The 13555-nt window shown below is 38.1% G+C and overlaps 1 protein-coding gene across 9 annotated transcripts in view; it reads left to right on the top strand.

Annotated features, from left to right (window-relative positions):
* Nucleotides 1-13555, top strand: part of TAF2 (TATA-box binding protein associated factor 2) — a 135554-nt gene that overhangs the window by 29750 nt on the left and 92249 nt on the right. For all 9 annotated transcript variants that reach the window (XR_007918706.2, XR_007918709.2, XR_007918710.2 and 6 more), the window contains 3 exons: nt 1701-1885; nt 4551-4664; nt 5410-5509. Coding sequence is in view for 6 of the 9 variants with exons in the window: in XM_051844012.2 (XP_051699972.1) it covers nt 1701-1885; nt 4551-4664; nt 5410-5509 (399 nt within the window). In the remaining 3 variants the exon portion in view is untranslated. The remainder of the gene's footprint in view (nt 1-1700; nt 1886-4550; nt 4665-5409; nt 5510-13555) is intronic.

Below are 13555 nucleotides of genomic sequence, written 5' to 3'. Positions count from 1 at the left end.
CCAACTGGGACTAGAACCCGGGGTGCCGGTGCCGCAGGCGGAGGATTAGCCAGGTGAGCCGTGGCGCTGGCCTCTCTTGTTTTAAAGATGTATTTATTTGAAAGAATTACAGAGAAGGGGAGAGTCAGACAGAGAGAGAGAGAGATATCTTCCATCTACTGGTTCGCTCCCCAAATGCCTGCAACAGCCAGGACTGGGCTAGACTGAAGCGGGAAGCAAGGAAATTTATCTAGGTCTCCCAAGGGGTGGCAGGGACCCTAGTACTTAGGCCATTCTACCCTGCCTTCCAAGGCACATTAATAGGAAGTTGGACTGGAAGCAGAAAGCCGGGATTCTGATGTAGGATACCTGTGTCTCAAGCAGTGGATTATCTTGTTGCATCATAGCTCCTGCCCTGTGAATCCTTTTGTTGAGTGAATAGTATTTAGTTTTTGTTTGTATACCAAGGGAATGGTAATTGTAATGCATTTTGGGCCCTACCATTAATAACACATAGATGTTGGGGCCGGCACTCTGGCATATTAGGAAAACCGCCTCCTGCAATGCAGGCATCCCATATGGGCTTCAGTTCAAGTCCTGGCTGCTCCAATTCCACAGCCCTCTGCTATGGCCTGGGAAATCAGTAGAGGATGGTCCAAGTCCTTGGGCCCCTGCACCCATGTGGGAGACCTGGAAGAAGCTCCTGGCTCCTGGCTTCGGATCGGCACAGCTCCGTCCATTGTAGCTAATTGGGGAGTGAACCAGCAGATGAAAGAAGACCTCTCTCCCTCTCCCTCCCTCCCTCCCTCTCTCTCTCTCTCTCTCTCTCTGCCTCTCTGCCTCTCTGCCTCTCCTTCTGTCTCTGTGTGACTGTGACTTTCAAGTAAAATAAATAAGTCTTTAAAAAATACATAGATGTTATGATAACCTTTAATCTGTACTTCTAAAATGCTGTGAGAGGAATAATTTCAGTAGTACATTAAAAACTTCTCTTGCCTCCATGATCCTTCATTAATTGAAAGTCTTTATCATAGCTTTCAAAATTTTCTAAAATTTGACCCTAAGGTTTATTATATTCAAAATAGTTTACATATATTTCTGTCATTCTTTCTTTCTTTCTGTCTTTGACTTTATTTAAGATACCCTCTTTTCTCATCTTTACCTATCAGACTTTTGTCCAACATAAAAAGTTTGCCTCAGATCCAGTCTTCTGCATGACACCTTTCTGGATGATCTAACCAGAGTGATCTGTGTCATTGATCTCATTTATTTGGAATGGAAGCATAATGAGACAGGGTATGATATTTTGGTAGTTGTGGGACCAAGGTGAGGTGTTACATAATGAGAAAATAAGAATTGCTGTTTCTCTTGTGGTCATTTCTTATCTCCTAAATGCTAATAACCTCACTGTAGCTTTCAGTATTTAATTGAGATTTTAGAGGAGGAGTATAGTAATTGAAACTGAAGTTTTACTTTCAGTGGCTCTAAGTATTTCACAGAACTGTAATCCATCATGCTTTGAATTTTTAGGTACCTTGAATATTTTGTACAGTTCAGTAAAATCACTAATTTTATCATAGCATTTTTTCGGTGTTATGAAGTTCATAAACAATTGATTTTTTTTCTTAAATATGAACATTTATTTATAGAGATGTTCAGAAAAGTTTAGAATACTAAGCTCAAAAGTTCTGTTTAGGTGATCTCCCTTTCTTCATTTTCAGGTTACTCATTTTTGTTTACCACAACTTCTTCCACTGCTTAAACATACAACATCATATCTTCATGAAGTCTTTGAATTTTACGAAGAAATTCTTACATGTCGATACCCATATTCCTGTTTTAAGACCGTGTTCATTGATGAGGCTTATGTTGAAGTGGCTGCTTATGCTTCCATGAGCATTTTCAGGTTAGTATCTATTTAATTTGAAATGACAAATTAGGATACTGATAGAATTAAAAGGTATTTTGTGATCAATTTTAATATGAAAATTTGAACCTAATATTTAGATGTAGTTGGATTTATAGAAAACTTAGCATTTTTACATTTTAGAAAAGTAGAAAAGCAAAAAGAAAAAATTTAAAATAGCTCAACATTCATTATCTCGAATTAACTGCTACTAATAGTTTCCGTATTTCTTTCAGTTTCTTTCCTGATTATAAATTTTTTTTAGAAAGCTTTTATTTAATAAATATAAATTTCATAGGTACAGCTTTTGGATTATAGCGGTTTTCCCCCCATACCCACCCTCCCACCCTCACTCCCGTCCCACCTCCTACTCTCTTTCCTATACCATTCTTAATTAAGATTCATTTTTAATTATCTTTATATACAGAAGACCAACTCTATACTAAGTAAGGATTTTAAGTTTGCATCCACACAGACACAGAAAATATAAAGTACTGTTTGAAGACTCATTTAACCATTAATTCTCGTAGTACAACTCCTTATGGACAAAGGTCCTACATGGGGAGCAAGTGCACAGTGACTCCTGTTGTTGATTTAACGATTGACACTCTTATTTATGATGTCAGTGATCACCCAAGGCTCTTGTCATGAGCTGCCAAGGCTATGGAAGCCTTTTGAGTCCACAAACTCCAACATTATTTAGACAGGGCCATAATGAAAGTGGAAGTTCTCTCCTCCCTTCAGAGAAAGGTACCTCCTTCTTTCATGTCCACTTCTTTCCACTTGGGTCTCATAGAGATCTTTGATTTAGGTCATTTTTTTCCCACAGTGTCTTGGCTTTCCAGGCTGAAATGCTTTCATGGGATTTTTTAGCTAGATCTGAATGCCTTAAGGGCTAATTCTGAGGTCAGAGTGCTGTGTAGGGTGCTTGTCATTCTATGAGTCAGTTGTGTGTCCTGCTTCCCATGTTGGATCATTATCTCCTTTTTAATTATATCTATTATTATTAGCAGACACTTGGTCTTATTTATATGATCCCTTTGACACTTACTCCTATCTTTATGATCAGTTAAGCACTTAAAATGATCACTTTAACTAGTAAGATGGCATCGGTTACATATCCCATGGCAAGCTTTTAGCTTTACCCTTAGGGGTAAGTCCGAAGGAACATATGCCAAACTGTACATATCCTCCCTGTCTTATTCCCACTCTAATTTTTTTTTTTTAAGATTTATTTATTGGGGCCGGCACTGTGGCACAGCTGGTTAAATCTCTGGCCTGAAGCTCCGGCATCCCATATGGGCCCCGGTTCTAGTCCCAGCTGCTCCTCTTCCAATCCAGCTCTCTGCTATGGCCTGGGAAACAATAGAGGATGGCCCACGTCCTTGGGCCCCTGCACCTGCATAAGTGACCCGGAAGAAGCACCTGGCTCCTGGCTTCGGATCGGTGCAGCTCTGGCCGTTGCGGCCAATTGCGGAGTAAACCATCAGATGGAAGACTCCTCTCTCTCTCTGCCTCTCCTCTCTCTGTGTGACTCTGACTTTCAAATAAATAAATAAATCTTTTTTAAAAAAGATAACTTGGGTTATCTCCTACTGCTTTCCAGGCAATAGCAGAGAGCTGGATCAGAAGAGGAGTAGCTGGGACTAGAACTGGTGCCCATATGGGATGCCAATGCTTCAGGCCACGGCTTTAATCTGCTGTGCACAGTGCCGCACCCCCCCACCCCCTTATTTTTAACAGGGATCAATTTTCAATTGGATTTAAGCACCTAAGAATAATTCTGTATTAAGTAAAGAGTTCAACCAATGGTATTAAGTAAAAAAGAAAATAGTAGGGGCCACGTAGTGGCACTCTCTCTCTGCCTCTCCTCTCTCTCTGTAACTCTGACTTTCAAATAAATAAATAAATCTTTAAAAAAAAGAAAAAAAATATTAAAAAAGAATAAAAAAAAGAATAAAATAGTAAGCCGTTCCTCGATGGTACAAGGGCTGGTTAAATCATTGCTTCTCATAGTATCAATTTCACTTCTACAGGTTGATTATAAATTTTTTAAAGACTCTTACAAGTTATTATATGGATAACTAGTGTGGTTTGTTTCTTAGCACTATTTAAAAATTAATGATCTTGTCAGAAATTTGTGGGGCAAAAAGAGAGTATTCCTTTTTGTTGTTATTGTCATCTTCACCTCTCCTCTTCCGTCCTTGGAAAGTTCCAAATTTGTAAATGTTATGTTTCAAGGTCAGTCATTTTATCTACTCTGGATCTGAATTTATGATCTGTAAAATGAGGATGGTAATACTGCCTCTGCATTCTCTAGATTGGGATTATGGATTTGAAAGTAAATAGTAGAGCAAAAAAATGAATAGTTATTAGGAAAAGAATTTTGAAATTAGAAGACTTTCATGTGAGGATCAGCTTCTGATTAACATACCAATTTCTCCCCCACTCTAAAAATGTTATTGTTGTTTTTCATGTAGATTGATGGTAAGCATTCCTTGCTTTAACAGTTGCTAAGATTGTGAAAAGATTAGAAAGCTCTTTTCGAGAATATTGTGATTTTTCTCTCATATCTAACTTAAATTTCATTCTTTTAAAAATATAATTATTTTACCTGAATAATTGTTTATTTTTTGGTTATAATTAATTTTCTTTTAAATTCCAGTACAAATCTTTTACACAGTGCCATGATTATAGATGAGACACCTTTGACTAGAAGGTGTTTAGCTCAGTCCTTGGCTCAGCAGTTTTTCGGATGTTTCATATCTAGAATGTCTTGGTGAGTAATTTTGAAGTTTACAACTACTGAAAAAAAGAATTGAGAATGTTTATTTTTATTATCTTTCCCCTGACTTTTAAGCTGACTTTGCCTTAATTGCAGATAACTAATTTAAGATACTGTTTTTTCTATATTTAAAGGAAGCTAATGAGTATAAATTTCATCCTGATGTTTTGACCATAAAATCAATTTAATTATGAAAGTACTTTAAAAAACATATGGTAGACAGTATTTTTGTATATAGGTATGGTTGGATTGATGGGTAGATGAATACTGAATAAATCAATCAATGGTATCAGTTGTCTTTCCTGTGGAGAAATCAAAATGTAATTAAACTTTAGAGTGCCGTTGATAACTCTGCATAGATTCGGTAATAAAAGAATATGGACTGTTAGAATTGAGTATAGTCTTGGCTGTGGGCAAGTGTGTCCTTACAGGCATATAGTGGAAACAGAATTGGACAGGAGGGAGATAGCGTTGTCAGAGTGAAGCACATATGTTGGAAAATTATATTTAAAAGAAATTTGTAAATAAGTCTTACAGTTAAATGTAATGCCAGATGTGAAGAAGGCATAATGAGTCGACAAGTAAAAGCCAGAAAAAGTTGGGAAACCTAATAATTTGTTAATAACTTTTGTTTTCTTTAAGAAGACAGGAGTATACACTGCACTTATTCCATTATCTTTGATCTCCTTGGAAGTGTTTTTATGATTAAAATAAATTTCTGTTTTGACTTTTTGCTTAGGTCTGATGAATGGGTGCTAAAAGGGATTTCAGGATATATTTATGGACTTTGGATGAAAAAAACTTTTGGTGTTAATGAGTACCGCCATTGGATTAAAGAGGTAATAATGCTAGATCCATTATCCACTTAAAAGTCAATGAGACATATTGGTATTCTGATATCCAAGTCTCATGTGCATAATATTTTTTAGAGATTCGTGTATGAATGTATATATTTAAAAGGCAGAGCCAGTTGAGGGAGAGACATAGAGATAGAGAGATCCTCCATCCACTGGTTTATTCCCCAAGTGACTGCAACAGCCAAGTCTGGGCCAGACCAAAGCCAGGAGCCGGGAACTCCATCCTGGTTTCCCACTTGAGTGGCAGAGTGCTGTCATTCACTGCCTTCTGAGGAGCATTAACAGGAAGCTGGATTGGAAGTGTAGCATCCAGGATTCAAACTGGTTCTGCAGTAAAGAATGCTGGTGTTGTAAGCAGCAGCTTAACTTGCTGTGCTACAATGCCAACCCCTTGTGTGTTTATTTTTAATGGTTGTGAAACACTTGGGAAATATCATTTGAAAATCCCTAATTTTTCCTAGTAAGATGATAATCTCTTTAGTGAAAAAGACTAGTAGTTTATTTTATTTGGTTTCCATTGTAAATGTTGGTCCCTCCAGACTTTTTTTCTCCTTAAGTGAGAATGTCTATTCCTTCAATAGCAAGTTAGTTGTTAGGTATAGTCAGCTCCTCTTAGTAGTCATTTATAATTGGGCTTCCTAAATTTAGTCTTAAGACCCTGGATAATCTTTCTGAACCTTATCAGTTTTAGAAGAATAATAAGCGCTGATGCTGTGGCATATCAGGCAGAGCCACCGGTGCCTGCAGTGCCTGCATGCTATATGTGCGCTGGTTCGAGTCCCTGCTATTCCACTTCTGATCCAGCTCTTTACTATGGCCTGGAAAAGCAGCAAAGAATTGCCCAAATGCTTGGGCCCCTGCACTTTCATGGGAGACCCAGAAGAGGCTCCTAGCTTCAGATCAGTGCAGCTCAAGACAGTGCAGGCATTTGGGGAGTGAACCAGCGGATGGAAGACTTCTCTCTCTGCCTCTGCCTTTCTGTAACTCTGACTTTCAAATAAATAAATCTTTAAAATAAAAAAAAAGAATAATGGCAGTAACTATCCCATGGGCAGGGATTGTGAGACATTATACATGCCATTTGCATGTACTTTACACATAATGACTGCTTATTATATGCTGAGTAGTCTTTGAATGCATTTATGTTCTTTATCATCTTCATATATTGTTCCTATTATTTAAAAGTTTGGCCAAAAATTAAAGGCAGCCAAAGTTACCCTGTTCTGGCCATATACATGCATATATTTTGAAAAAGTTTTATATATTTATTTGAAAGGCAGATTGACAGAGCGATAGAGAAGTACCATCTATCTGTTGGTTAACTCCTTACATGCCCACAACAGCTAGGGCTGGGCCATAAGTAGGAAATCCATTTGGGTCTTCCACATGGTTGGCAGGCACTCAGGTACTTGACCATCATTTGCCGCCTCTCAGATCTGTTAACAGGAAGATGATTCAGAAACAGAGGCAAGACTGGGTTAGGCATTCCAATAAGAAATGCAGGCATCCCAAACAACAGTTTACTCCACTGCAACACACCTTCCCCCACATACACATTTTAACCATATCATGCAGAGTCTTCCTTCTCAGGTGAAAACAACTCAGGTTTTATTTTCCTTATTAAACATATCTCTTCATTTAATGTATTTTTGTTATACAAACAAAAACTCAGAGAAGTTAAAAAGTAATTGTTAAAAACTTTAAACATCTAGAACTATTAAAAAATTCATACTTTAGAACCAGAAGAATTGATTCTTCATTTCAAAAACTAATGGGCCGGCACCGCGGTTCACTAGGCTAATCTTCTGCCTGTGGCGCCGGCACCCTGGGTTCTAGTCCCGGTTGGGGCGCCGGATTCTGTCCTGGTTGCTCCTCTTCCAGTCTAGCTCTCTGCTGTGGCCCGGGAAGGCAGTGGAGGATGGCCCAAGTGCTTGGGCCCTGCACCCGCATGGGAGACCTGGAGGAAGCATCTGGCTCCAGGCTTCGGATCGGTGCAGTGTGCTGGCTGTAGTGGCCATTTAGGGGTGAACCAATGGAAGGAAGACCTTTCTCTTTGTCTCTCTCACTATCTAACTCTGCCTGTCAAAAAAAAAAAAAAAAAAAAAAAACTAATGAAGAAAAAGTAACATACTACTTGTTACGTATCCATCATTGTTATAATTATTTTATAAGTATTAGGTATCTATTTAGACCTTTTAAAAATAATTTTAAGAATTTTAACTGACAGAAATTGTACATATTTGTGGTTTACCTTGTGATGTTTTGATGCGTATACATTGTGTTACATCCAATCAAGGTAAATGTATGTATATCCTCAAACATGTAACATTTCTTTGTGGTGAAAACGTGCAAAATCTTTTCTTCTAGTTTTTTTTTTTTTTTGATGTGAGAAATGTACAATACATTATAATTTCAGTCACCCTACTGTGCAAAGCAACACCAGAACTTCTTGTTCCTATCTAACTACCATAGTAACCATTAATCAACCTTTTCCATGCTTTCCTTTCTTCTTTTCTCCTGGTATGTGCCAACCACCATCTCACTTCTGTGAGATCAGCTTTTTTGAATTCCATATATAAGATCATGGAGTAGCTGGGACCCAAACCAGGTACTCTGGTATGTCATGTGAGCATCCCAAGCAATGACTTACCCTCCCTCCTCCATCTTTTGTCTCTTTGATAATAGCCAATCTAACTGGAGGGAGGTGGTATCTCACTGTAGTTTTCATTTGTGTTTCCCTGATAGTAAATATTGTTAAGTATTTTTTTTTAACTTTTATTTAATGAATATAAGTTTCCAAAGTACGATTTAGGGATTACAATGGCTTCCCCCCCATACCGTCCCTCCCACCCACAACCCTCCCCTTTCCCACTCCCTCTCCCCTTCCATTCACATCAAGATTCATTTTCGATTATCTTAATATACAGAAGATCAGCTTAGTATACATTAAGTAAGGATTTCAACAGTTTGCTCCCACACAGAAACATAAAGTGAAAAATAATAGATGATTTTTTTTAAATGATGATGAAATCAGATCAGACCTATTGTCATGTTTAATCCCAGTGAGAGTCAAGTTGGGAGTTGATAATTTTTTTTTTTTTTTTTTTTTACAGGGGATCAGTTTAGTATGCATTAAGTAAAGATTTCAACAGTTTGCACCCCCATAGAAGCACAAAGTGAAATATATTGTTTGAGTACTCGTTATAGCATTAAATCTCAATGCACAGTACATTAAGGACAGAGATCCTACATGAGGAGTAAGTGCACAGTGACTCCTGTTGTTGACTTTACCAATTGACACTCCTGTCTATGGCATCAGTAATCTCCCTGTGCTCCAGTCATGAGTTTCCAAGGCTATGGAAGCCCTCTGAGTTCTCCGATTCTTATCTTGTTTAGACAAGGTCATAGTCAAAGTGGAGGTTCTCTCCTACCTTCAGAGAAAGGTACCTCCTTCTTTGAAGACCTGTTCTTTCCACTGGGATCTCACTCACAGAGATCTTTTGCCAGAGTGTCTTGGCTTTCCATGCCTGAAATACTCTCATGGGCTTTTCAGCCAGATTGGAATGCCTTCAGGGCTGATTCTGAGGCCAGAGTGCTATTTAGGATATCTGCCATTCTATGAGTCTGCTGAGTATCTCACTTCCCATGTTGGATCACTCTCCCCTTTATTTATTCTATCGGTTAGTGTTAGCAGGTACTAGACTTGTTTATGTGCTCCCTTTGACTCTTAGTCCTTTCATTATGATCAATTGTGAACTGAAATTGATCACTTGGAATAGTGAGATGGCATTGGTACATGCCACCTTGATGGGATTGAATTGGAATTCCCTGGTATGTTTCTAACTCTACCATTTGGGGCAAGTCAGCTTGAGCATGTCCCAAATTATACATCTCTTCCCTCTCTTATTCCCACTCTTATGTTTAACAGGGATCACATTTCAGTTAATTTTCAACACTTAAGAATAACTGTGTATTAATTACAGAATTAAACCAGTCATATTAAGTAGAACAGACAAAAAAACTACTAAGAGGGATAATGTATTAAGTTGTTCATTAACAGTCAGGGCTATGCTGATCAAGTCACCGTTTCCCATAGTGTCCGTTTCACTTCAGGAGGTTTCCTTTTTGGTGTTCAGTCAGTTGTCACCGATCAGGGAGAACATATGGTATTTGTCCCTTTGGGACTGGCTTAGTTCACTCAGCATGATGTGTTCCAGATTCCTCCATTTTGTTGCAAATGACTGGATTTCGTTGTTTCTTACTGCGGTATAGTATTCTAAAGAGTACATATCCCATAATTTCTTTATCCAGTCTACCGTTGATGGGCATTTAGGTCGGTTCCAGGTCTTAGCTATTGTGAATTGAGCTGCAATAAACATTAGGCTGCAGACCGCTTTTTTGTTTGCCAATTTAAATTCCTTTGGGTAAATTCCAAGAAGTGGGATGGCTGGGTGGAACAGTAGGGTTATCTTCAGGTTTCTGAGGAATCTCCAGACTGACTTCCATAGTGGCTTGACCAGTTTGCATTCCCACCAACAGTGGGTTAGTGTCCCTTTTTCCCCACATCCTCGCCAGCATCTGTTGTTGGTAGATTTCTGCATGTGAGCCATTCTAACCGGGGTGAGGTGAAACCTCATTGTGGTTTTGATTTGCATTTCCCTGATTGCTAATGACCTTGAACATTTTTTCATGTGCTTGTTGGCCATTTGGATTTCTTCTTTTGAAAAAGTTATTGTATCTCTTCCTTTGAGAAATGTCTCTTTAGATTCACTGCCCATTTTTAAATTGTATTGTGGGTTTTTCTTGCTATTGAGGTGTTTCAGTTCCCAGTATAGTCTGTTAACTGTGAGATGTGTATTTTCCAGATATTTGGCCTCTTCTGCAGGTGGTCTCTTCACCCTCTTAATTATTTCCTTGCCAGAAGCTGTTTGGTTTGATGAAATCCTGTTTGTCTGTTTTGTATTTTGTTTTTGTGGTCTGATCCCAAAAATCCTTACCCATTCTAGTGTCCTGAAATATTTTCTCCTAGTTGTTTCAGAGTTTCTGCTCTCATATCTAGGACAGTAATCCATTTTGAGTTGATTGTTTTACATGTTCAGAGATGGTGGTCTGCTTTCATTTTTCTGCATGTGGGTTTCTAACTTTTCCAGCAGTATTTATTAAAGACCTCCCCCTTTTTTTTTTTTTTTTAAAGATTTATCTATTTACTTGAGAGACATAGTTATATAGACAGAGAGAGGGAGAGACTTGACAAATGGCCACAATGGCCAGAGCTGAGCTGATCTGAAGCCAGGAGCCACAAGTTTCTTCTGGGTCTCCCACACAGGTGCAGGGATCCAAGCACTTGGGCCATGTACTGCTTTGCCAGGCCATCAGAAAGGGGCTGGACTGGAAGTGGAGCAGCTGGGACTTGAACCGGTGGCTAAATGGGATGCCGGCACCCCAGGCAAATGTTTAATCTACTACACCACAGCACTGGCCCCTAAAGACTCTTTTTCTAGTTTGTGTTCTTTTGTCAAAGATCAGTTGGCTGTAGATATGTGGCTTTACTTCTAGATTCTCTAATCTATTTCTTTGGTCTGTGTGTCTATTTTATGCTAACACCATGGCATTTTAATTAATATATATTCAATACATATTTAAAGATTTTATTTGTTTATTTGAGAGGCAGGCAGAGAGGAGAATCAGAGAGAAAGATCTTCCATCCATTGGTTCACTCCCCAAATGGCTGGAGCTGAGCCGATCTGAAGCCAGGAGCTAGGAGCTTCTTACAGGTCTCCCACACGGGTGCTGGGGCCCAAGAACTGGGGCCATCCTCCGCTGCCTTCCCAGGCCATCAGTAGGGAGCTGGATTGGAAGAGGAGCAGCTGGGGCACAAACTTGTGCCCATATGGGATGCTGGTGCCTCAGGCAGAGGTTTAGCCCGCTACACCACTGCTATTGCTTTGTTCTTTTTTATTTAAGATTGTTTTGTCTATTTGGGTTTTTGTGTGTGTGTGTTTCCATATAGATTTTATTAGTGTTTTTCTTAGCTCTGTGAAGAATGTCATTGGTATTTTGAAAGGAATTACATTGAATCTGCAGGTCACTTTGGATATTGTAGACATTCTAGCAAATATTGATTCTTGTAATACTTCAACATAGGATGTCTTTACATTTCTTTATGTCCTCTTCTATTTCTTTCATCAGTGTTTTCTAGTTTTCAGTGTAGAGATCTCTCACCTCTTTGGCTCAATTTATTCCTAGGTACATTTTTTGATGGCTATTGGAAATAGAATTGCTTTCTTGATTTCTCTTGCAGATAATTCATTATTGTTGTATAACAATGCTACTAACTTTCTTAAAAACTAATAGTAATACAGATAAGTAATCCCATCCACTGGTTCATCTCCAAATGCCCACAACAGACCGGGCTGAGCGAGGCTGAAGCCAGGAGCTAGAAACTCAGTCCATATCTTCCATCAGGTTGGCAGGGAAACAACTGCTTAAGCTATCACATGCTGCCTCTCAGAGTGTGCATTTGCAGAAAGCTGGAGTCAGAAGTAGAGCTGAGACTTGAACCAAGGCACTCCGGTATGGAATGTGCAGTGGCTTGATAATAGCAGTGGCTTAACTGCTAAGCCAAATACATCTATCTACTGATTTTGTACATTGTCTTTGTATCTAGGAACCTTGCTAAATTTTGTTTATTAACAAATAACCTTTTGATGGGTCTTGGGGATTTTTTTATACATAAGATCATGTCATCTGTAGACAGTTTGACTTCCTCCTTTTCCATTTGGCTGCCTTGTGTTTCTTATGCTGAATTGCTGTGACTAGGACTTCCAGTACTGTGTTGAATAAAAATGTTTGTGAAAGTAGGCATCCTTGTCTTGTTCCAGATCTTGCTGAGAAAGCCATCAGCTTGTCTCTGTTCACTTTGATGTTTCCTATTGCTTTATTATATATATTGATTTATTATATATATATATTTCCTATTGGTTTATTATATATGTTGAGGCATGTTCTTCTATACCAGATTATTCAGAGTTTTTATCATAAAGGAATATTGGGTTTTATCAGATGTCTTTTCTGCGTCTGTAGAGATGATCATACGATTTTGTTCTTCAGCCTGTTGATGTGGTTTATCCTGTGTATTGATATACATAGATTCAACCATTCTTGGCTTCCCCGACGTGAATCCCACTTGATCTTGATGAATAATGTGTTTGCTATGCTGTTGGATTCAATTTGCTAGTATTCTGTTGAAGGTTCTTGCATTTCTGTTGATAAAGGATATTGACCTTTTTATGGTATGTGCCTGTCTGATTTTGATGTCAAGATAGTCTTGGCTTCATAAACTGAGTTTAGAAAAATTTCTTGCACTTCTACTTTTTCAGTTAATTTAACAGACTTGGTATTAATTCTTATTTAAATATTTGCTAGAATTCAGCAATGAAGCCATTTTGGTCCTGGGGTGTTTTTTTTTTTTTTTTTTTTTTTTTTTTTTGATAACAGGCTTTTTATTACTGATTCAATCTTGCTGCTCAGTATTGGTCTATTTAGTTAATCCATTTCTTAATGATTCAGTGTTGATAAGTTTTACGTGGCTAGGAATATGTGCATTTCTTCTATATTATCGAAGTTGTTACTATATCATTGTTCATCATTATCTCTAGTAATCCTTTCTGTTGTATCTGTGATAATGTCTCCCTTTTCACCTCTGATTTTGTGTATTTGCATCTTCTGTCTTATTCTTAGGCTAACTAGGGATTTGTCAATTTTATATTTTCAGTGATCAGCTCTTTCCTTTTGTGTGTGTGTGTGTGTGTATCATTTATTTCTGTTCTAATTTTGGATCTGGTTTATTTTTTTTAATTCTTCAAATATGTGGTGATGATTTTATTTGAGACTATGATTGCTACAACTTCTTTCAGTACTGTTTTTGCTGAGTCCCATAGGGTTTGGTATATTGTGTTTTCATTTTCATTTGTTTCAAGAAGTTTTTAATTTCCTCCTTAATTCTTTATTGATCCATAGGTTGCTCCA

The sequence above is a fragment of the Oryctolagus cuniculus genome, chromosome 6 (assembly GCF_964237555.1).
Source record: "Oryctolagus cuniculus chromosome 6, mOryCun1.1, whole genome shotgun sequence".
Lineage (NCBI taxonomy): Eukaryota > Metazoa > Chordata > Mammalia > Lagomorpha > Leporidae > Oryctolagus > Oryctolagus cuniculus.
Note: the sequence above shows the minus strand (reverse complement) of the source record. Positions and strands in the feature narration are given on the sequence as shown.